This window comes from Eriocheir sinensis, chromosome 46, assembly GCF_024679095.1.
Source record: "Eriocheir sinensis breed Jianghai 21 chromosome 46, ASM2467909v1, whole genome shotgun sequence".
Taxonomy (NCBI): Eukaryota; Metazoa; Arthropoda; class Malacostraca; order Decapoda; family Varunidae; genus Eriocheir; species Eriocheir sinensis.
Window position 1 is genome coordinate 215,001 of NC_066554.1, and position 24,802 is coordinate 239,802.

General features: G+C 41.0%; 1 protein-coding gene across 9 annotated transcripts in view; it reads left to right on the plus strand.

The window, feature by feature from the left end:
- The window catches only part of LOC126980957 (potassium voltage-gated channel subfamily KQT member 1-like), a 100,429-nt gene that overhangs the window by 51,542 nt on the left and 24,085 nt on the right, over positions 1–24,802 (plus strand). For 8 of the 9 annotated variants that reach the window (XM_050831427.1, XM_050831426.1, XM_050831425.1 and 5 more), the window contains 6 exons: positions 8,465–8,555; positions 10,407–10,533; positions 19,655–19,830; positions 20,644–20,787; positions 23,019–23,129; positions 24,324–24,533. In XM_050831427.1, the coding sequence (XP_050687384.1) occupies positions 8,465–8,555; positions 10,407–10,533; positions 19,655–19,830; positions 20,644–20,787; positions 23,019–23,129; positions 24,324–24,533 (859 nt within the window). The remainder of the gene's footprint in view (positions 1–8,464; positions 8,556–10,406; positions 10,534–19,654; positions 19,831–20,643; positions 20,788–23,018; positions 23,130–24,323; positions 24,534–24,802) is intronic. The other variant, XM_050831433.1, reaches the window with a different exon arrangement.

Below are 24,802 nucleotides of genomic sequence, written 5' to 3' on the forward strand. Positions count from 1 at the left end.
CTGGTAGGCTTTCTTGGTGGGGCCTGATGGTCGGCCCCAGTCAGTTATGGCTCAGTCAAGTGTTTATAGTGGTGCCATCTTGCTTATCTCATGCTGCTCCCCGGAACTTATCTTTAAACCTCTCCTATAAAGAGAGAATCTAGAGTCGGGTTGATAGGTGGTTTTCAGGACAGGATATGGGTAGTCTTAGGTCACTCGGCGTCCGGCGGTGACTGAAAAATCCCAGCTTGTGGCGGCGAAAGGGACGCGAACCCATCCTACTGGATGCGGCGCCGACACGCTAACCACTCAGCCACCGCCTTTCCACCCACTCTGCATGATCAGACACCCCGTTTTATGATGTATTGAACTCGATTAGCTTTCAATATTAGACGACCTAGAAGAATGTGATTTTTGTAGAGTAGGAAGAATGTGATATTTATAGAGTGGGCATTATTTGCTTACAGCATACGAGACAGGTCAAGGGCAAAAAACAAAAAACAAAAAAAAGCAACAAAAAAGCCCGCTAGACACTGCTCCAAATAAAAGAAAAAAAGAATAAGAGGCCAGAAGAGAGGTTAATTTCGGATGGAAAGGTGTCTTGATACACAACTCTTGAAAGAGTTCGAGTAGTAGCCAGGGGTGAATAAAGACGAAAGGCTTGTAAACTCGTGCAGAAGATATTTGGATATACTAGGGATGAGCAAGAGTAGAATATCTCGTGCAGCGGTGCCGCGGGAGGGGGGAGGCATGCAGTTAGGAAGTTCTGCATAGCAGTCTGCATGAAAATATAGATGCAAGATAGAAAGAGATGCAACACTGAGGTAGAGTTCCAGAGATAGAACACTGCTAGTAAGAGGAGAGGAGTTGATGATACGAAGAGCCTTGACTCCACTATTCCGTCTCTTCCACATAAATGAAACCATTTTTTGCGTTTTTCTGTCTTTTGGTAAACTATGAAAACTGTAGTTTGACCGTCCTGAACGATGATTATTATTGCAACCAACCACAGTGCAGTGAGGCATTTTGAAGATAAAAAAATCAGGCCGTGGGTAGCGAGCGGAGGGAGCTGATTAGAAACGGTCACCTGAGCCAGGATCAAAGAACAGTGGGTCAACCTCAGCGCAGAAAATGACGTCAGCATGTGGAGCGAGGGGATGAAATAGAAAACGAAAGTGTTCATGTCGAACGGTAACGCAAATAAAATCGAAAGTATTTCTGTCGAGCGGTAACTCAAATAGAATCGAAACAGGCTTTCATTGTCTTTGTCTTTGATTGACAAATATCGTATATTCTAGGTTTCTGTAGTGAATTTAACACGAAAAGAAATTACGTACACACATCTTTAGGTAATGTTTCTTGCTTATACACACTATAATTCACTTGACTGTCTATATATACATATTCTAGACACAGTATAAAAATACAAAACATGCTAAATACCTTTTTGGCCACAATGGGAGAGCTTAAACCTTAAATCTAAGAATAATGACTGCCCGTTCCTTTGTTATGGCTCACATCTTGCTGTGTAATAATAACAAGTACAATGAAAACTATAAACTTACATTCAAATCCTCTGTAACGAGCGATCTTTTCGAAATATTCGGATTTTACAGACAGAGGGTCCCCTTAATACTAATATAACTAATTTCTGATGAAGTCCTTAAATGCTCTCCAATCCCTTAAAACGAGTTTATCCTGTATAGATGAATAAAATAAGATACAGAAAATAGATTCCTTTAAAGTTACACTTGTCTATATCTACTTAATTACTCTTATATTCCTTAAAAAAATACATACATAAGAAAATAAGGAATCTGCAAGAGACCAGTTGACCTACACGTGGTAGTTCCTGTAAAACTATGAACTCTAAAATTTATCTCAATCCATATATATATATTTTTTTACATCGCCTGTGGCGCCGACAGGCTTGTTTTTGGAGGGGCCTGATAGTATTGGCCCAGCCCGTTGTGGCGCAGGCCAGTGTTTATAGTGGCGCCATCTTGCATTGGCTCATGCTGCCCTCCCGGAGCTCATCTTTAATCCTAGAATCTAGAGTCCGGGTTGATAGGTGGTCTTCTGGACAGCATATGGGTAGTTTTAAGCCACTCGGCGGCGGCTGAAAAATCCCAGCTTGGTGGCACCGGGCGGGGATTGAACTCGCGTCGTCCTGAATGCGGCGCCGTCACGCTGTCGACTCATCCACCGCCTCCCCGAAATATACTGAGTGGCCCGACCCTTCGTATATTTTCCGCATGTGGACCTCTGTGAAAAAAATTGGACACCCCTGACCTAGACACACAGACTAAGGTGCTTTCTCTAGAACGTTAAATAGCCTACTTACAGACTTGCAGCCAGATACTGAACTACTGCAAGGCATTGTGATTTGACAAGAACAAGCAACCCATACACCACCGCTTCCGGCTGGCTACTAAGGCGTAAACCATAGCTGAAGTGCTGAACCCACCAACCCTCCGCCCGATGACGTCATGCGCCAGTTGATTCAAAATTTGACGCGCTCTCCGGTTGACCCAGTGTCCTTTGATCCTGACCTGAGCTGCTCTTCACAGACCGACCGAGGGTCGCGGCTCAGACCCTCCGCGATCAAACTGACGTCACGGCTGCGCAGTACCTTCAAATTTTGGCTGGGCCATGAGTAGACCCCGTATTCCTTGGGCCCTGGTTGTGCCCGGTTCATCCAAAACCGTCGACTTCACACACCTCACTCCCACCCGGTTTCCTGATTCCACTATTCATTATTAAGAAAATTTGAGACCACCATCGTCTTCCTGAGAAAATTCTGCATCACACTAACATAGATTTCTAACAATAATGTATATAAAGATATACGAAAATCAAAGTTCAATGAAATAGCGCATAAAAATTTTCTTGCAGTTATTTCCCTTCACCTCTTTAGTACTTAATTGTTTTTAGTCGCATCACTTTTTAAGCAGAAATCCTCAATCTGCATACATGCTATGCTAATTTTGATGCTGTAGGGCACGTCCCGAAGGAACGCACGGATCGACATTCCGCCGTCACGCCGCAGCTTATGTTCGGGGCAATTTTGACCCTCTGTATATTTTTACCTCGTGACGTACCTTACACCATCAGAATCAGAAGAGCATGGATATTTAGGATCTGTGCTTGAGAAAGTGATGCGACAAAAAAATAATTGAGCACTAAGGAGTTGAAGGGAAATAAGTGCAAGAAAATGTTTATGTGATAATTCATTTGACTCTGCTTTTCGTATATTTGATTTTACATTATTGTTACAAATTTATGCTTGTGTAATGAAGGATTTTCTCAGGAGGATGATGGTGGTCTCAGTTCTTCTTAATAATGAATGGTGGGATCATGAAACCGGGTGGGAGTGATGTGTGTCAAGTCGTCGGACTTGGGGGAACTGGGCACACCCACAGCCGCCGGCCAAGCATCACTTGCAGACGAGCAGTCTAGTATGTAAGTCTCTGGCTTGTGTGGGCGATGTTTAGGTGACAGATGACAAGGGAAGTGATAATATGCACGTCCGCTGATATTGCAGTCCTGCAACACTGATTATGACATGATAATAAAACTGATTTTGCAAATGTATTTGAATAGGTATTTGAAAAATGTATTTAAAAATGCCAAATACCTTTATAAAATGTATTTACATAGTGTATTTAAATACTGTAGATTCTTGTAACGGTAAATACACTTTTTTAAATACAATTTGTATTGAAATATGGATTCAAATACTTTTCAAATACAATACTGCCCATCTCTGGTTACAATTCGTTCGTAAAACATTTGGAATATGTATCATCATTTTCATGAAAACAATTATAACTCAGATTTTTTTTTTTTTTTTTTGCCTTGATACGGAGAGAAAAACATATATAAAATCATGACTGAAAGAGATATCAATAATGCTTTACGGGTGAAAAAGTTGTATTTTCATTAACTTTTATATGATACTATCAGTTCTAACACAGGTCAGAAACAAAGGGAGGAGTGTCGCTTCAAATACCCAAAACTTACGTTTTGAGAAAACGGCAGTTTTCTCAGACACGTCAAGGGATGATGCCATATCAGGAGCAGTGATATATTTTTACAGACATAAAAAATTGAAGCAAACAAAAGTATATATATATATATATATATATATATATATATATATATATATATATATATATATATATATATATATATATATATATATATATATATATATATATATATATATATATATATATATATATATATATATATATATATATATATATATATATATGCAGAGGGAAGACTACTCATAGATACCCATAATACCTTTTTTTTACGGGTAAAATTTCGTCGAGACACCTGAAACTTTCACAGAGTATGGAGGAATGAGAGAGGAGGGTTTTTCTTTCTCAAAAAGCAATGTTTTCGAAATTTTCGGATTTTACAGACGGAGGGTCCCCTTAATACTAGTATAACTTTGTAATAATTTCTTATGAAGTCCTTAATCCTCTCCAATCCCGTAAAACAAATAAAGCCCGGGAGCAGACAGTGTATATCCTATACTACTGAAGAGGACCGTCTGACAAAAATAGAAATCCGTTAATTATTGACCGATATTCATGAATTTCTAATATGATATGTATACCAGTAAAGAGATGTTATGTTCCATGCCAGGTTTCGTTTTGATTGCACAATAAATAATTGCAAAAATCGCGTTTTTTTTTTTTTTTTTTTAAATGCGATATTTCTGTGTTATGCGAGAGACAATGTTGGTGAAAAACAAACTTTGTTTAATTCTCAAAAGATATTATTGGGCAGATTTATAAATTTCCTTCACAGTTTAACGTATTATTTTGTTTTTATTTATGTTCTAGTTTCAGATCTATTACTAATTTATGGAGATATGTTGCCTCAATTGAAAAATCTACTCAATAATAAATATCGCCCATTTATCCCTCTTTCAAATGAAAAGAAAAAAACTCCATCAGAATCAGTTAAATAGTTACGCAGGAATATCAAAAGGAAGAAGAATAGCAGTACCGAGATATTTTCAAGAAAACGTAAACGGCTACTTCCCCTTCCGCTCCAGCGAGTTTTTTGCTTCTCCACAAACCAGCATCAATCATGTATGTCTATATCATTCATGGAGTCATCGTGGAGTAATATATGGTATTCATATGCCATTTTAGTGATTTAGCTTGTCCCTGTTCTCCCCTTTTGCAAGGTATTATTAGCTCGTAGACAAGGGAATCAGGAGGCACATCCTCCCTCACTGACGCCTGGTTCGCTAATGTCCTCCTAGCCTCGCCCCGTTTCCTTCTCTCCTACCTCTCTATTGCTTTCAAATATTTCCATCAGACGGTCCCTATAAAGAAACAAGAGCGAAATATTCTCCTTTCTCACAGCCGTATTCAATATGTCCTTACGACAAGGAATCGTCCCTTCGGATTGGAAAATGGCTAACATAACACCGATTTTTAAGTAAGGAGACAAAAAAATACCGGGTAATTACTGGCCTATTAGTATAATTTCAGTAGTAGGTAAGCTACTCGAGAGCATAATTAGAGATAAAATTGTGAGTTACCTTGAAAACCACTCATTAATTAAGGATTCACAACACGAATTCCGTAACAATAGCTCCTGCCTATTAAACCTACTAACCTTTTTTTTATAGCGACCTCTTCTCAGTTTATGACGTGACCAACTCACTGGATTTAGTATATATTGATTTCAATAAATCGTTTGATAAAGCTCCACACTATAAATTACTTTATAAATTAATACAACTAGGTATTGACGGTCAAGTACACCAATCGATCGCAGATTGGTTGAGCAACAGACAGCAAAGAGTAGCGATCGACGGCTTTAACTCAGAGTGGGCGCCTGTCACTAGAGGTGTCCCTCAGGGCTCAGTTCTTGGCTCAGTGCTGTTCATTATTTACATCAACGATGTTGACGTTGCACTCAATGATCTCATTAGTAAATTTACTGACGACACAATGATTGGCAACTCGGTCCTCACCGACGAAGACAGACAAAGCCTCCAAGAAGATTTACATAAAATTTCAGTTTAGCATGATAAATGGGAGATGCCCTTTAATATAGATAAGTCACTGTGCTAGCTTTGAGAGGCTTAGACAGGCTTTTGGCTAAACAGCTTTCCATATACAGTGATAAGTTCAATCAGTTACCTGATTCTCAGTTTGGATTCCGTAAGGGTTTGGGAACATGTGACGCTCTCTTGACTCTGTTTCATGACCTGCAGTCTTCTTTGGATCGTGGGCATGAGTCTCGAGTTGTTGCTATTGATTTTAGTTCTGCTTTTGATGTTGTGAATCATAGGGCTCTAATTTATAAACTACGTGAATCATAGGGCTCTAATTTATAAACTACAACTCCTTGGTATTGGTGGAAGTCTTCTCAGTATTTTTAAAGAATTTTTAACTAATCGATTACAGTGTGTGGTTATTGATGATGCCTGCTCTGTTTCTCTGCCTGTTGTTTCTGGTGTTCCTCAGGGCAGTGTCCTTGGACCTTTATTTTTTAACATTTTATTTCTGACTTGGGCATTAAATAAGCATATTTCATATGCTGATGATGCAACTCTATACTCCTCTGTTCACTCTCCTAACAACAGCGGTGAAGTTGCTTCATCTCTGAATAGGGACTTGACAATGATCACCGCTTGGTGTCAACGTTGGGGCAAGAAGCTTAATGCTAATAAAACGCATTCCATTACCATCAATATATCCCGTACCTTGAATCCACCTCATCCTTGTTTTGCATATTTTTGGTGAACAGATTCAGAATGTTTCTAGTATCCGTTTGTTGGGAGTCACTCTTGATTCTAAACTGACATTTGAGAAGCACATCCGTTCCATGTCTTCCACAATTGCACAGAAGACCGGCTCACTTTGTAAGTGCTTCAAAACATTTGCTTGTGACTCAACTGTAAACAAATCTCTTTATGGATTCATTTTCCCCACTTTGAGTATTGTGCTCCTGTTTGGATGTCTGCTGCCAAGTGCCATTTAAAGTTGCTTGACAGAGCTATCAATTCAATAAAATTTACTTCTCCGCCACTTGTTCTTGATCTTGATCATCGGCGTCAAGATGGTGCCCTTAGCATTTTATTCAAAGTTTTTAAGAATAATCGGCATCCCTTACACAATGCTTTGCCTGATCATTTTGCTCCTGCCCGGGTCACGAGGTTTGCTCTTAGTCAAAACGATCTTGCTTTTAATCCTTTGATTTTTTGTACACGATGTTTTCTTCCCTTGTTGACAAATTTATGGAATCAGTTACCCAATGAAATTGTCCTTTCTGCAGACATTTCTACATTTAAGTCTCGTGTGAATGTCTTTTTGAAACAGTAATTTTATATTTTCTCCTTTTGGCTTTGACTGGCCAGTTTCTTAACTATTCGTTGCCTCTGCTTCTCTCCAGTACCTTTTGGTATTTTGTGTGGTTCAACTTGTTGTATCTGCACCCTGAAGGGAGGCTTTGGTAGCTTATCATAACAATAATAATAATAATAATAATAATAATAATAATAATAATAATAATAATAATAATAGTAATAGCTAGGTTCTTCAAATTGGAAAAAAATAAGAAGTTTGATTATGAAATACGCAGCGTTAACCTCAAAATCGTTCAATGTGTCAAGTGTGTCAAAATGTCAAGGGTGTCAAAATCGCGTCAAACCTCAAACTCTCACAGCGAAGCATTGATGCGGCAAATAAAGCGAACAGAATGATGGATTTAATTAGGAGAATCTTTTTAAATCTAAAAACAGAGATGTAATACTCCCTCTTTACAATAGTTTAGTCAGACCCCACTTAGAACATACGGTACAGTTTTGGTCTCCCCGCCATACAAATGACATTGCTAACTTACGTGGAAGGTGTTCAACGTTGGGCAACATAGATGATCTCTTTCTTGCGCAAGAAACCTTACAACGAAAGGCTCTCAGCCCTTAACATGTTTTCTCTTGAGGAACGTCGCCTCCTAGGAAAATTGATCGAATGTTTTAAAACATGGCTTTACGAATGTGGACAAATCAAATTTGTTTATTATCGATGACACTTTGCGAACGAGAAGTAATGGCTCAAAACTTAAATGTAAACAAGTAAATTCAGACTCTAACAAGTTTTTCTTCACCAACGTTGTAGTGCGATAAAAGAATAAGCTCCCACCTTCAGCGGTCCAGTGCAACACGATGGACTCCTTAAACACACACACACACACACACACACACTGAAAACGAACATTTTAAACACTACATAGTATCAGATAACTTTTGTGTGATATTAGGCTGAGAATACATTCCAAACAAAAGAATGCATACATATTGAATTTGATAATTTATCTAAATTCTCCCATTTTGTTATTGTAGAGTTCGGCAGTTTTATTGGATGACATTTTACTATTTTACTATGAACTTTAATTTCCTTTGCCTCTGACTAGCTACTATTTATATGGAACCCTTTTCTTCTTACAGATTTATGGCGGTTCTCATCTGCCTCATCTTCAGTGTGCTGTCAACGATCTCACAGTATGCTGACTTCGCCAACGAGACTCTGTTTTGGATGGTGAGTGACAACTCATTTTTTTTAACTCGGGAACTGTAATGATCGATTCAGGAAACAGTAGGACAACATCATTATTGGACTCACGCAATACCCAGAAATAATTGTGAGTTACAGTTAGATACGAACACTTGCAACTAAGATTATCGGGCGAGAAAGAGCCAGCTATTTGGAGGGGCGCGGACTTGCCCGCCTAACTGTTTGTATTGAGGGAGGAGCTACTGAACTCCGAAGTTCGGAGCCATTAGTAAATTGGGATAGATAGTCAGTTGTTATCCGAAACGAAGTATCTTGTCTGGCTTTGTCTATCGATACGCTTTGTACCTTTTATCTTATGTCGCGACAGGTCAGAGGTATCTACTGATCACGAGGGACCACTTTACTTGCAATAAATCAATTGTTGAAGGAAACATTAGTTTTAGTATTCCTTTGGAAAACAACGACCGAAAAGGGGAACTCGTGAAGCTGTCTGTCGGTGCAAACCGCCATTGCAAAAAAAAATCCAGACTTGACTATGCAGAAAAAATAAGCAATCAATCAATGAGGGCATATGTCGGGGAGTGCGTCGCTTCGCCCACCCTACGACTCTAAGCCCGGGGCTCCCTCCGGACAAGTCCCCATGCAGGCCCCCAGAAAATAATACTGCATCTCTAAAAAGCTATGCGGTAGAGTAGGTTACCATCGCAATGCAGTCAATTTTTTTAATTATTTATTTTAGGCATCTCAAGGCAAAATAACGGTACAAAAAAAAATCCGCTTAGCGCTGCTCCTGCGAGAAGGTAGAGTAACTAAAAGAAAGGGTCAGATTTAGTTGAAGAGGTCTTGATACTCTCCTCTTGGGGATGTTTCAGTCGCAGGCAGAAGCTCCATTTATAAGAAGGCTGTTCCACCGAAAAAGAAAAAAAATGAAGATGCTGGTTATTATGAAGCACAAGGGATTAAGATAACATAGGGATGAACAAGAGCAGTGTACAGCAATGACGCACGAGGGTTGGAGGCATGCAGATCAGTGCACTGAAAGTTCAGAAGAGCAGTTGGCAAGAAAATATTGTCAGAATACTGATATGGGGGGGAAACTGCAACAGAATTTAGGAGACTGTCAATTGAAGAGGAGAGCTGATGACCCGAAAACTATGTCCAAAAGTGCTATGTATTTGGAGGGAGCTGCCCCCTCACATTGGAGCAGTTAGGCGTGGGCACTGAGGGTAGTAACCCCAAACGTATTCTGAATAGCCCCAGTTCTGATTTTTTTTATGAGAACAGGAGAGACGAAGAGAAAACGAAAGGAGGAAGCAGATGAGATGAAGTGTGACAGACAGATGAGACACCAAAAGAGCTTCTGGAAAGGTGAAGGGGAGAGTAGGGTGATGTTCTTTTTGGCTTTCGAAGAGCCACTTGGTCACAGAGCAGCCTCCCGAAACGGGCTGCTCCAACAGGGTTTAAGTGGATGCCATCGGCAAGGAACAAGTCCGAATCGTAGTAAAAACTGTTCCACAAGTTAGCGAACTGGACGTATTTTTGTGAGCAAAGGAAAGGAGACATTGTAAGTCTTACATGATTACATGATCTCCCGAGCACACGAAAGTTACCTGTAGGTTTACAAACTCCTCCCACAGTTTGTAGTCTCTGGGTTCACATGTAACCTACAGAAATATGTAATCTCACGTGCTGATGTGTAACTCAATTCTGGATCCTCCCCCAAATATTTACGGGCATGAATTACTCTCGTCCCCACATAAATACAAGTAGTGTGGTACCTTTTCGAGCTAGCACCTACCCCTAACTTATTTTTATAGTTTTGTGCGTTGTGGAACATAGAGCATGTTAATAAAGTTTTGTCTCTTCATCCTTCAGGAAATCTGCTTGGTTGTATTTTTCGGAGTGGAGTACGCGGTGAGGATGTGGGCAGCGGGCTGTCGCTCCAAATACATGGGTTTCTTTGGAAGGTTACGATTCATAAGAAAACCAATATGTATCATAGGTAAGGAAGTATTTGGAATAATAGCTTGCCTTAGATTTTTGTTTATGTTTCATTGTTTTAATGAATGCCATCCTTACTACTCGTCCATGGCCACCTGCAAGACCTATAACTTCTCTCTTACCTTCTTCTTCTACAAGTAAACGGAAATAATAACACTGGGCAAAAAAAAATAATGGTTGCCAGGTCGTGGACTGTGCTCCTGCCCAATCTCATCCCCCAAAACCGCTCAAAACCCGCGGTGGTGGCGGGCAGATGTTTACCCGCCCAATTGGATGGGTAAACCGCGGACCTGGCAACCCTGCAGCACACAATAGCTGTATGTGGTGGAACCTTCCCATTACTTTGTGGAATTTTCCATTTGTGACGCGTAATGTCAGCATTCAAAAAACTTTCGGATTTTGGAATTTCAGATAAAGGATTCTCAACCTGTAATATTATAATGCCAGCAATACAATATTACTAGTAATACATACCATATTACTATTACCAGCACCTAATAGCTGTTCAAGGAAAAAAAATCTTAAATCCTGAATACTCACTTTTTTTCTCTTACCTTCATAAATGTTCCAAACATTTGCTCTTGCGATTGTACACACACTCAAATAAGTATCGTTACACATTCAGCACGACACAAACGAACACCAAGGACGAAGCCATTGGTAACAGGCCACTCATGTTGGTATCACTGCGTGTGTTGGGTGTGGCTTCACTTGCCTGAATCAAGTGAGCGGGACTCGTAAATGAAGTAGCAGAATTTGAGCTGGCACAGTAACGCTTCATGAAACACACGAGTGGAGTCAGTCGAAGTGACTTGATCTGTGTTCTATGTAGCTCTGTAATACTCCCGTGTTTGGGTGATTAAATTATGCTTTAACACTTCACACACAAGTGATTAGGTAAAATTTCGTTCAGTTAGGAGAGAGTATGATAAACACCTTGCGTTACTGTTAGACTTTATCTTTCTTACCAGCAATGCTTTTAGCGTTGCAATTTGAAGTGTTTATGTCAGATGCCCACAGCTTGTTCATGAGAGAAAAGACACGTTCAGTGGAAGGATTAGTTCCAGTATGGCACATTGTGAATTGAACTATATCTGACATACGTTGATGGTTGATGTTTTTGTTTTTGACATTGGGGAACACTTCCACCCACCGCTGTTACGTATATCATATGAACATTACTGTTTTATAATTTTTGAATATAAAGCCTAAACCATGGTCTAAGGAGGTAAGGTCGACCTGTGCGCAGCTCGTCGATGACGACACGAGGAGGGAACCTTGGAGGGAACTGGCATTCTCTCTCACGCGCGGTTCCTCTCCCATTCTCTTTCACAATTCAGCGGTAACTACTTACGGTTTCAGGGGCCGTGTTCCCCTGTTTTTCGCAAATAAAACTTTAACATAGCGTCGGACAAGGATGTTATTTTGGCAGTGGATGTTTGAGACCCCCGACCTAATGGGCAAAAATATGATTTGGTGTCATATGTGGATAATGAAGCACTTATGAGAGTAAATTTAGGGTAAACTTGGCTAAAAGTTAAAGGCACTGTGAGCGAAGCTAGCCCAGCCCCACTCATCTTCTCGTGACGTCGATGTGACGTTTAGCTCTGACGTATGAGTAATCATCCATCCAACCAGCAATTATGTCTTACTGCTTCACACACACACACACACACACACACACCGTAGCACTATTTAATCTACTGTAAATATGGATGTTCCTTATATGGACTATTGTAACGGTGTACCGGGGGGCGTTTAAAGGCGTTGATTAAGACTCAGCTTCCTTAAGGCGAATATATTCTTAAGCCTATATGTACAGGAGCGTCTGAGCGAGAGAGACTGCAGGTGTGTGTCAGTCGGACTCTCGTGAAGGAGTGACGAGTTACAGATTGGAAAATAATGAAGTTACAATTGGTCACGTATGTCAAGGTGACCTCTAAGCTTGATGAAATGCTTTGTATACAAACTGAGACGGTAAACACTGACGGACGACATTCCTATAAGGTGGCGTGATCTATCTGTCGTGGGTTCTTCCATTGACAATTGCATGCCTAATTCGTGGTGATATTAAATGATAATAATAATAATAATAACACACTGATATACTACAATTACCATAACACTGCTCGGTCACCTACCAGTGATCGCGACCTTGCGATTTACAAAAATCTAACTAGCAGTCTAGTTACCATTATCATACATAGTGGGATCTTGTTAAGCAGACTGCTTATGATACAATTTCATGAAAACACTGGTTATGTAAGAACATTTGTGTAGTAATAATATAAATAGTGAGAGGTAAAACACAACGTGTGTGACATGAATCATAAGAAATCTCTCAAAAAGATAAACATAAGGACACATGTATAAGAAGCTATCAACTGGCATAGTTACAGACAATGAAACGTTCATCTAGCTCCTAAAAAAATACAGTAGTGAAACACAGTACAATGTTAAGATACAGGAGCAGGGGAATGCCAGTTTTCTGTCATTTGACTTGCTAGAGAAAAAAAAAAACTACCTTGCCAGTGGCCTCCCTGCATCCTGTCGCCTTGTCTGCACAACCAAATAATCGTGCAGGACAGAGTTCCTCCTAAGAAGGTAGCACATGACGACGAGACTGACGAACATCAGAAACATTAGCACAAAAATTCCAGGGCACAAGTAGGTGAGGTGCAAGTATTCAGGCAGCGTTTCCTCCAGGGTATCCGCAAACTCGGTTTCGTTTGCGAAAGATAATGAATGAAGGGAATTAGTCACATAAGAGATGCTGGAGAAGTGAATGTTATCGAGAGACCGCAGAGGAAACACTCGATGGGAAATATTGGCCGTGAAAACCAGACGGATCCGGGACGGGTACGTTGTTATGTTAGTGGAGCGGATATAGCATGCTTCCGCTATGGCATAGTGACCAGTAACCCGTTGATAAGTGGTACCCTCCGGGCAGATTACTGATACATAGAAGGACTGAGGAAAATAGAAATAATGTAGACCCTGAAAGTCCTTATGGAAAACAGGTGTTGGGGGTAGCTGCTTGTAAGGGCACAGGGAAAGAGCGTCAGACGCGTTCACCCGGGTGAGGGCGATCTCGCACACTCCTCCCCGAACCGGTAGGAAGGCAAAAAGAGACGCAGAGCAATAGAATCGCCTGAAGACCGTCTCCTTGCAATATTGCAAGAGTGAGTAGCTACCCGTTGAATACAGAGCGAAATCCTTCGCGATTAAGACAAGAGACGGGGACGTGTCCAGGGCTAACACACTGTCCTTAGCGGAAAAGGGAAATGGGACAATTTCATGGGCCTCAAACACGTCCGCCGTCTGAAACGGAACATGAATGATTATGGCATCGGGGGTGAGGCTGGACTCAATCAAGGGGTAAAAATATTGACTCATGTCTGGGTTGGATAAAGGCTTGAGACTATAATTTTGATACCCGATATGGATAATCGTTCTCAAATCGTGTAGAGGGAACAAGGCAGGGGTGACTCTACCGTGCGCTGCATCAAACATGTTGCTAATAACCTGCTGATTTGCCGTTGCGACAGAGTTAATGATGTTTTCCAATACATGCAAGGCCTGATCTAGGAGGCGAAATTGATTCGCCTGGTCGATCTGCTTGACAACTATGTTGATAACTTCTACCATCTTATTTGTTTGCTCTAGCAGTTCCTCAATGTGAGTATGCAATCGCGCACGTTTTCTACAATTGGCGTTGATCACCCTGCGATTTCGGGCAGCAAAGGAAAGTACATGAGTGTAGTGGTCCCGCAAATCGCGCACGTCCGCGTCGGTTGCCGTACCGAAGAGGAACTTTGAGGCGGACCCAACGATGTTGAGCAACCCCCTCTTTACCCGAGAGTGAACTGAGTGAAAACTATAATCCATGTCTACTTCATCAACTTTTCCCCGTAAGAACAGAATCCTATCCTCCAGTATTTAAAAAAAGTTCAGAGAGTTGGTACTAGAAGGTGCCGTTGATTCCCTATAGTCTTGGTTGCCCGTATGGTGTCTGCCATGCCGAGTAGTTTTTCTGAGACTATCCTGATTGTGTCTGTGGTGTTGGTCAAGGAAGTATATGGATATTTTACGAGGAGCACATCTTCTATGAGGAAGATCTCCTATGTGTGCCGTGAGGGCGCCAGACTTCAGGTGGATGGGTGTCGATGCAAGCAGGGAGTCGAAGTACAACAAGACGATCAGAAAAACGCAACATCATGATCTGAAAGTGGTGGGAATGAAGTATTTAAACCCGTGGTCTCAAGTTATAGCTATGGGTGTTGGGAGCATCTTGTTGAACATTTGACTTTGAAGGGAAATTACCAATATCAAGGTCCAAGGGTGAGGGAATGACTTTCAGACGATCACTGTGAACTTCTAGACTGACTCCACTATTTGACTCAAGAACCTCGAACCTATTTCCCCTGACATTCCGAACAACTCGGTAAGGACCAAGCAAATGTAGCCCCCAGTTTCGAACTCCTTTCCGCTTGCTTAATCATGACTGTGTCACCCTCTTTTATTTCCACCGGGACGGCCTTTTTGTGTTGTTTTGACATCATTTCAACCTTTGTAGCTTTTAACGTACTCCTAACCTCGGAGTGTATCTTAGAAAAAAGATGCATCTGTTGTTGCGCGTACTTATCAATGTTATAGAAAGGTTGGTGTGGTTTTGTTAGGAGGTCGTACGGAAGACGTTTCTCCACCCCATATAGGATGTAGTAGGGAGATTTCCCATAGAGTCGTTTACCGACGTATTTATGGAAGCGGCTATTTGCGATAGCCAATCCTCCCAGTTATCGTGGAGATCGTTCACGATAGGTCTGAGGACCTGTAAGATTTTCCGATTAGCCCTCTCCGCCAACCCATTAGCAGCTCGGTGGTAAGCTGTGATGAAGGATGGCTTGATGTTAAATTGAGTGCATATTTCGTCCAATACCGCGTTTCTAAACTCGGTGCCATTGTCACTCAAAAGAATTCGAGGAGACGAATGGGGACACAACACGTGAGTCACGAGGGCATGCGCCACGCGTGTGGCTGTCTTGTCCTTGAGAGGCGCTAGAACTAGGAACTAGAGAACTGGTCGACGCACACTAATAAGTATCGGGGGGGCTCTGGGGGAGCTGTAATAAGTCTATATTTACAACATCCCATGGCGCCTCTGGTACTGGGTATTGCAACATAGGTGCTGGCCTTTTTACGGACCCCTTGTGCTTAGCACAAACGACGCATTGTGCGACATGTTTTTCTACATCAACCCGTAATGTGGGCCAGTAGTATTTCTGTCTGGTGACAGATAGTGTCTTGTCCCTTCCTGGGTGACCCGCAATCGGTGTGTCATGGACCACCGTAAGCGTCACGGGGACGTATTTGTCTGGGATGACCAGTTGTTCTATAGGTACTGGTTTGGTTGGCCATGACCTACAAAGGAGGTTGTCCTCTGATAGGAAAAATTGTGAAAAGGGAACTGGCAATTCTGGAAGGCTTGTTTCGTCTCCCGATTCCAGGGCGTAAATTAACTTTTTCCACACTGGGTGGTCTCGCTGAGCAGTGTGCAGCTCAGGTGAAGTGAAGTTGTGGATGACCTCTGGGGTGGTAATCGCGCCTATTGGAATATTTCGTGATAAGGCATCTGCGACCACATTTGTTTTCCCGGTGATATATTTTATCTTCGGATTGTATGCTTGGATCGTTAAGAACCATCTTGCCAGACGACCGTGTAGGTTTTTACCCTTAAAAAGATCAGTGATGGCCGCGTGGTCCGTGTACACCACATTTTTGTACCCCATCACTATGTCTCGAAAATGCTTCAAAGCCCATACAATTGCAAGAGCCTCTAGGTGGGTAACAGAATAATTCTTTTCCGGAGCTGTTAGTACTCGACTGGCGAACGCTATTACATGCTTTTTGCCGGACTTATCTGTTTGTATAAGAGCGGCTCCTAGTCCACTGGCCGAAGCGTCGGTACAAAGCTGAAAGGGGTCCTTGAAATCTGGAAAGACAAGGACCGGAGCCTGTGTAAGCGCCTTCTTTAAATCCTTAAAGCTCGTTTGTTGAGCTGGGAGCCACTGAAATGGTGCGTCTTTCTTTAATAGATGGGTTAGGGGACTCGCGCGTGCTGCGAAGTCCATAATGAAAGGCCTGTAGTAACCTGCGACTCCCAAGAAAGACCGTACCTTGTCTGTAGACGTTGGTTGAGGGAACTCGGCAATAGCTTTTATTTTGTCGTCCACTGTGTGGATGCCGAATTCGTCCACGACATGCCCCAAGAACTTGATCCGAGGCTTTAAGAATTCACATTTGGTGAGTTTGAGCTTTAATCCTACCTCTTGAAGTCTGTGTAGGACTGCTTTTAGTGTTTCCAAGTGTGCATGCACGTCTTTACTTGCTATGATGATGTCGTCTAAATACACATAGACAGAGTTGCCCAGCAAGTCCCCAAAAATACTATTCATTGTCCTTTGGAAGGTCAAGGGAGCTCCTTTGAGCCCGAACGGCATCCTCGTCCACTCATAGTGGCCATGAGGCGTGCTGAAAGCCGTTATTTCACGGGACTCGGGGGCCATAGGCAGCTGCCAGTAGCCACTGACCAGGTCTAGACTCGTAAAGACTTTATTTCCTCTACCGAGACACATCAGAAGATCTCTCAGAACGGGAAGCGGAAAATGATCATCCACGGTCGCGTTGTTCACACGCCGGAAATCAATCACAGGACGGTAAGAACCGTCTTTCTTTGGAACCAGAAACAAGGGTGAATTCCACGGTGAGTTCGATTCTTTGATGACACCTTGTTCTAACATATCAGATATAAGCTGCTGCACTACCTCCCTCTGACTGTGTGGGAGTTTGTATGCATTTATATATACAGGATTGGTATTGGGTTTTAACTTAATGTGGTGTTCAGCACACTGCGTAACTCCAAGCGGCTCGCCTGGTAGAGCAAGCGCCCCCCTATATTGTTCCAGCAGCTGGACTAAGGTAGGCTTAATTTCGGAATAGTGTGCAACTTTTAGGAACGCCTCTAAATTAGCTGTGTCTTGTTTGTGAGAATCCTGACACGCCGAGGTTATGCCTGAGACTTGGGCTGAAGGATATTCAGCTGGTTCCGGGGCTACATTTTTCCCATACACTAGACACTGGCATAATCTAACACCGTGTTTTAAGGATACAGGGGATCCTGACGTGTTTAGTACCAATGCCTCTGCAATACCTCCCTCCTTGACTGTCGCGAGAGTTACCTCCACCGTCACCCGGTGTATGTGTGGTGCTCCGTTAACCGTTGGAGGGGCGTTAGGTAACCGGATTTTAACAAGTTTTGCAGCACGATCCGGAACTATTTGAGGTCCTTCTACGACTGCCGTTACTGTCCGCCACAAGTCTGTAATGTTTTCGTGTGGTTTGACCGTAAGAGGTGACACTTGGGCGGTGGCAGACCCTGAGTCTGTGGTGGGTTGGTCACATTCTGAAAAACAGTGTAAGGACACGATACCAAGATTATTCAGCTGATGGAGGGCTGGCGGCGAGGTATGTCGTCGTCTTGAAGGTGCCTGGAGCCTGGGGTCGCGTTGGAAGCTCTTGGCTGGCGGCAGGAGCGCGTTGATTGTTGATTAATGGCGTGGATGGCGGACCCCGTGGAATGGCTGCCGGAGATATGCTGACTGAGCGAATTTCGGTGGCGGCCGCAGGAACTCCTTGCCAAACGTAGGACGGCTGCGGGGTTCTCCGTATTTTGAGCGTTACGGTGTAGGGGTAGTAGATTGGGTGGCGTGGTTATGGAACGGCGCCCGAGGTGGTAATTGCTTGTAGTCACCCAGTAGATGTCCGAGCTTGCCCTTGGTTGAGAGATGCCAAAGGAGGTGTGGTCGACGGTCCTGGCAGCGGCAGTGTAGCCGTTGTGCGGCTTGTGCCGCGGCGGTGTTGCTTGTAGCTTTTCGGGGCGGCTCGCGGGTGTGGCACCTTCTGCTGCGGAACCGGTGGCTGGCAGTGAGCTCGTAGCCCGATGAATGGAGCTGGCCTGTAGAGAGCTTGTAGCTGTGTGTTGGTTTGTAGCGGGCGGGGTGGCCCGTAGCTGCGGCCCCCCGACGTCGTCCGCGGAGGCCTGTTGCCGGCCTGTACGTGACTCCTTCCTTCTACGCCTGTCCCCGGTTTTTTTGGTGAGTTCTTGTGGCTTTGTAGCTGTAAAACCGAAGAGGTAGCGAGGGCTATGGCACGTTGGGACACCGGCTGCCCCGGGCGACACATTCATTGTCTTGGGTGACTTCAGTACATCTACAGACACAGAGTTACGAACTATCTGTTAGTCACCATGGTTTTGGCACCACAAACGTAAACAGTTCTTCTGAACATTGCAAAGCTCAGAAGGCTGAGTATCGCTGGATCCTGGTTCGAGAGATGCGAACCTCTCCGTTGAATTTGGTATAGCAAAGCTGGCGCTGTGGCATAAAAGTTCGATCACATCCGCGTTAGTACTAGTTAGAGGATCCTTCAGAACGGTAGGGTTTCCAGGAGTGCTCAGTTCTTTGCGATCGACCACAGACTAGTTTTGCAAAATTGAGGATACGCACCAAGTTCAAGAATATTTCAAGATGCAATCAACCCTGGAGAGTTATGGGATACCTTTAAAGGTGATACTCTCAAAGTTGCTGAGGAGCGTATAGGAAGGTCTCCAAGGTCTAGGAGTGAAGTTGTCTTAAGGGAGACACTGGAGAATATTGAGCAGAGTCGTGCTGTCAGATTGGCTTTGAACTTACACCAATACAGGCCTTTGTAAAGGAGGACTAGAAATCTTCTGAGGAGGGATAAGGAAAGGTATATTGAGGTCTCGCTGAGGATATCGAGTCCTGAAGACCATCTATCAACTCGAATTCTAAAATCACTCTAAAAGAAAATCAAAGACAAGCAGCATGAGCCCAGCAAGATGGCGCCGCTATAACAGTCATAACGGGCTGAGCAGACTTTAAAAAAAAAGAACTGCAAATATTTTGCTACTTTAATATTTCAAGTTTACAACACATCTGTAAGGCTCTGACCCGTAGTCGAAGTGCCGTAATCAGTTCTTCACTTAGTATATGACTGCACGCGTAATTTCATCTATCTGTAGAATCTAACTTCTGTATTTACAGATCTCATCGTGGTAGTGGCGTCAGTGGTGGTGCTTTGCGTAGGCTCCAACGGCCAAGTGTTCGCAACGTCAGCCATCCGTGGCATCAGGTTCCTGCAAATTCTCCGCATGCTGCACGTGGACCGGCAGGGTGGTACATGGCGGTTACTTGGCTCCGTTGTGTTCATCCACAGACAGGTAAGGCACCATTGGTACCACCATGTGTTTGAGCCAGAACATTATATACATGGTGATGTACGTATTTGTATTGAATTTATAAAATAATTGAAATACGGTTATGTTTTCACTTACATAATTTAAGAAAAATTACGCCACTTGTAAACTTTCAGGACTAACTTATCCACATTTCCATGTATAGTGCTAATAGTGTTGTTCCGTAGCTTCCCTGCTTGCAGTGTTTCTATTGTTGAAAACCCTACTAAATTCATGTAGCACACGAAATTCACCGGCGTTTTACGAAAGCGCGGATTGGCATATCAAAGCGCGGCGGGTCATCATTGAAAGCGCGGATATATTTCTATCAAAAGCGCGCTTAAAAACTGGTATCAATTGCGCCTGAAACTGAGCCGGTAGCGCCTCATTAAGAGGGTGCTGACTATTACTGATCGTTTTTAAAACAAGGCTAATGCACCAACCATTCGATGACTTCAGGCCATGGAACAAACTCTATTTTTGTATGTATACCTCTATAAAATATATGTACACCCAAATTGACCTTTTACTTTTGGCCAAGTAGATAAACAGTTATAAAACAACAACAAAACTGATACATTGCAGGGTGGACTTCAACATACAGACATTCACCTTGGTTATGTTTTCAACAGTATTCTTATTCTTCTTATTTATTTATTTTTTTTTTTTTTTCCCTGAAGGTATCACCTTTTCTGTATAATAGTAAGGATGCAATCTATAAGATTTTGAGTTCATTTTCACTAAAAAACTTCCCTTTATATAGAGAAAATTGTGGTTAATTGATCTAATTCTTTACAGGAATTAATTACAACTCTATATATTGGATTTCTGGGCCTCATCTTCTCGTCCTATTTTGTATATTTGGCTGAGAAGAAAGATGAAGATGATGAAGATGGAGATGGCGACTTTTCTAGTTATGCTGATGCCTTGTGGTGGGGTGTAGTAAGTATGCTCGTCTTATTTGTATTTTATTTTTAAATATATATTTACTTTACGTAAATTTTCACTTTTGGATCTAACAAACAAAATATAATATATTCAAGTATATCACAGTAAATATAGATGTCACAATGCATCAAAGTACAGCCCTAATGTTGAAAATAATTCATAGTAAAATGTTATCACGGTGAATTACAATAGAAACTTGATTATGCCCTTATGCGAATTAATTTGTAAATACTTAAGGCGCAGCTGTTCATGCAGGAGTTATGTCTGAAGGTTTCATAAGAGAACATAAATTTAAAAAAACGTTTAGTCATCCTAAGACTTTATTATATGAGCGGATTAGATATAATAATAGAAAACAGCAAAATATACTTACAACGGATGATCGAGAAATAAGCTTAACTGACACTGCACAGACAGAACATTGACTGATTAAACCTCCTGCCAAGTAGTAAGTATGTGGTTCGGAACAAATATGATATAGAAAAAGAGAGAAAAATTACCTCCATGTGGGTGAGATCATGCCGGGGAAGGAATCAATCAAAACGACATTAAATATGAATATGTTATGTTGTCACGGGTTTGAAAACGGTACCGAGAGGGTCTACATTACCTGTCTGCTTGGAAAACAATGCACAAAGTAATCTGTTCTATCTCTAACTTATTATTTTTAATTTCTGATGTTTCCAAAACATAACTGTTATATCCATTCATGCACCGACATTTTTTTACATTTTTTAAGAACCACTAACAAAGAAAACCTGAAACCCAACCAGAACCCACACCCTTTTTTTTAAATCATGAAGTCATGAAGGGGATATTGATATCCTTCTGTCCTCAAAAAATCAAAAAACAATTACTCTGACTGACAACTCGGCAGTGCCTTTTAGATATCTATCCCCTATTATTCCATAGCACCCGTATGACCCCTTTCTCTACACTAAATATTCTTTTCCTATCCTCCTTAACTTAATCTCAATAGAAATTACCATTTCTATTTTTTGGCTAAATTAGTCTTCTTAAAATAAATAAAAATAAATTGAAGAAAATCGAAATTAAGGAAACATTCCTAGATCGTTAGTTCAAGTGCTGTCCGTAAGGGGATCGTCTATGATCTGCTAATTCGCTAACTATTCCTAATGTGCTCCTAAAGAAATATTCCATGCCAATTTTCATATGAATTGCTCTGTAAACTATTGGAAAAAAATTGCTTTTTTTTTTTAAAGGATAAAAGATAATGAGATATAACTTATGCGTGAGACAATGTTGATGAAAAAAAAAAGTCATATTATTGACTGTTTTAATCTCAACTAAAGTACTGACTTGTCGTTGTATAGTCATGTATCAGGGTTCAAAAGGCAACGTTCAGTCAGACCCATTTCCTCGTTACCCTTTCAAAAGTTACCATAAATTTCGAATTTTGGCTTATTTCCACCTTTTATATTTTCTAGTGGTATTAAATGGTATGAAATTATCACATAGTGTTTATCAGACATGCATATATCACGTTTTTTTCACTAAGGTTGGCCTATATTATGTTAAAAGTTTCTGGCCTGAAAGTTGGACGTTATTTATCATCTGTACCAGTTATTGAGGACTTCGTCCGCTGTATACCCCATACGTTTGACGTGAAGATATCCCACCAACCGAGTCTGATAGTCTGTTTGATTACTTATTTTTTTTCATTGCGGAGGTAGGGTTTAGTGGCCTGTTTTTTTTTTTTTTTTTTTTTTTTTTTTATTTTTTTTTTTATTTTTTTTTTTTTTTTGCCTCTCAGCTTCCTCCTGTATTGTAAAATAATAACTCTTTCATCCCTCACGCTGGTAAACTCTGGAACAATCTTCCTTCATCTGTATTTCCTCCTGCCTACGACTTGAACTCTTTCAAGAGAAGGGTATCAGGATACCTCTCCTCCCGAAATTGACCTCTCTTTCGGCCACCTCTTTTGATTCTTTTTTTAGGAGCAGCGAGTAGCGGGCTTTTTTTTGTTATTGTTTCCTTTTTTGTACCCTTGAGCAGTCTCTTTTATTGTAAATAAAAAAGATAAAAAAATACGAAGCCTTGGGTAATGATGTGAAAGGGTCGCGCATGATCTGAAAGAGCTCTAGAATAATGCTCGTCAAAATGTTTACATGGGAACGATTAATTGTTTTGATATAAGAAGAGTCAGTGACGATGAGGATGGTAATGTACAATTTTTTTCAAGTTTAATTTACTTCACTTTTCAGATAACTGTGACCACTATAGGATATGGAGACACTGTGCCCAGGACATGGATGGGCAAAATTGTAGCTTCCTGCTTCAGTGTTTTTGCTATATCATTCTTTGCATTGCCTGCTGTGAGTATTGTGTATTACTTATATTCAGTTGATAAAATCGAAATCCATCATAAATAATACGTCATCCATCACCTTTAATCATTAAATTCACTGATTTCACAAAGCTCTGGGGAGGTTTTTGTACGAGTGAATGAGACTTTTTTTCTTTTTTTTTTTTACTTAAAATTTTTCATGTTATTTAAAAAAGAAAAATGGAATATGATATGTTCGCCTTGTTTCTTCAACAGCCGGCTATGGCATCTAATGCAATGACCTATATTCTTAGGAATTAGTTTGACATTCTGAAAGAAAAACTTCTGCAAAGTAGAGCTTAATTGTAGGTAAAGGTATAACAGTCAGTGTCACGTAACCTGGGGCACTCGCGGACTTGGTATTATGGCTTGGTTGATGGACTCTCCGCCACTTATTCCCCAGGTTGTTTAGTTGTTCAGTTCGATTACATTCACATAGCCTTCTCCCCCCCCCCTCCCCACTCTCTCTCTCTCTCTCTCTCTCTCTCTCTCTCTCTCTCTCTCTCTCTCTAGATCAGCACTGATGTTATCGAAATGTAGTTAGTCTTATCATCGCTCTTTCTTATTAACATTTATTACCTGCAAATAATGGAAATCCATCTCAGGATTATTTTTTGCACCATGAATAAGTACAGAAGGTATTTTACCTTAGGCCAACGTTCGCATTATAAGTACGTAATAGTAATAATAGTAATAGGATAAACTCAGCCTTCACAAGAGTTTCAAATAACGAGCTTGCCGCTTCAGTGCAGTTCCGACTTACACTTAGTTTTGTTATGAATGTCTAACAGGTTTATCTCTAATATTTTGATACATATTTATTTATCAATATGTCGATGAATTAATTTCTTTCAGTTTAATCCGGTATCTTAATAATTGATGTGTGTTTTAATTAGAATGCAAAGTCAGTTTGCTGCACGCTGGCACAAGATAGAAATCGATCAATGAGGGCGCTAGGCAATCACCTAATTAATGATGCCAAGTGGGTAAGTCCCTCCCTGAAAGATTTTTTGCCCCAAGTTACATGACACCATCTATAGTAGGAATTATATACAGCTACACTAAAGGCGAAATGTCAGGTAATTCTTTCACAGGGAAGTCTTTAGGAGGCTATGTTTAAGTGCTGGTACCGTACTCTGATGCATCCATGAAGTAAACATTATCGTCGTTATCTCTTTTGCAGGGTATCCTTGGCTCTGGTTTTGCCCTAAAAGTTCAGCAAAAACAAAGACAGAAACATTTCAATAGACAGATCCCTGCAGCAGCTATGTTGATACAATGTCTTTGGCGTTGTTATGCTGCTGATAAACATTTCAATTCTACAGCCACTTGGAAGATACATTTGAAAGATCCAAATGATAACACTAATGCCCAGTCTACTCCCTTGAGTAAGGTATGTACGTTTTTTTTTCCACAATAGGAATTAATATTATAAAGGCTATAGTATTTCACATATTCTTGATAAGGTAAACATTTTAATTTTATCATTGAAAATCGAGGTAAAGAGTTGGTAATAGTAATAAGTAGCAGTAATAGTTAGTAGGTAGAATATATATATATATATATATATATATATATATATATATATATATATATATATATATATATATATATATATATATATATATATATATATATATATATATATATATATATATATAT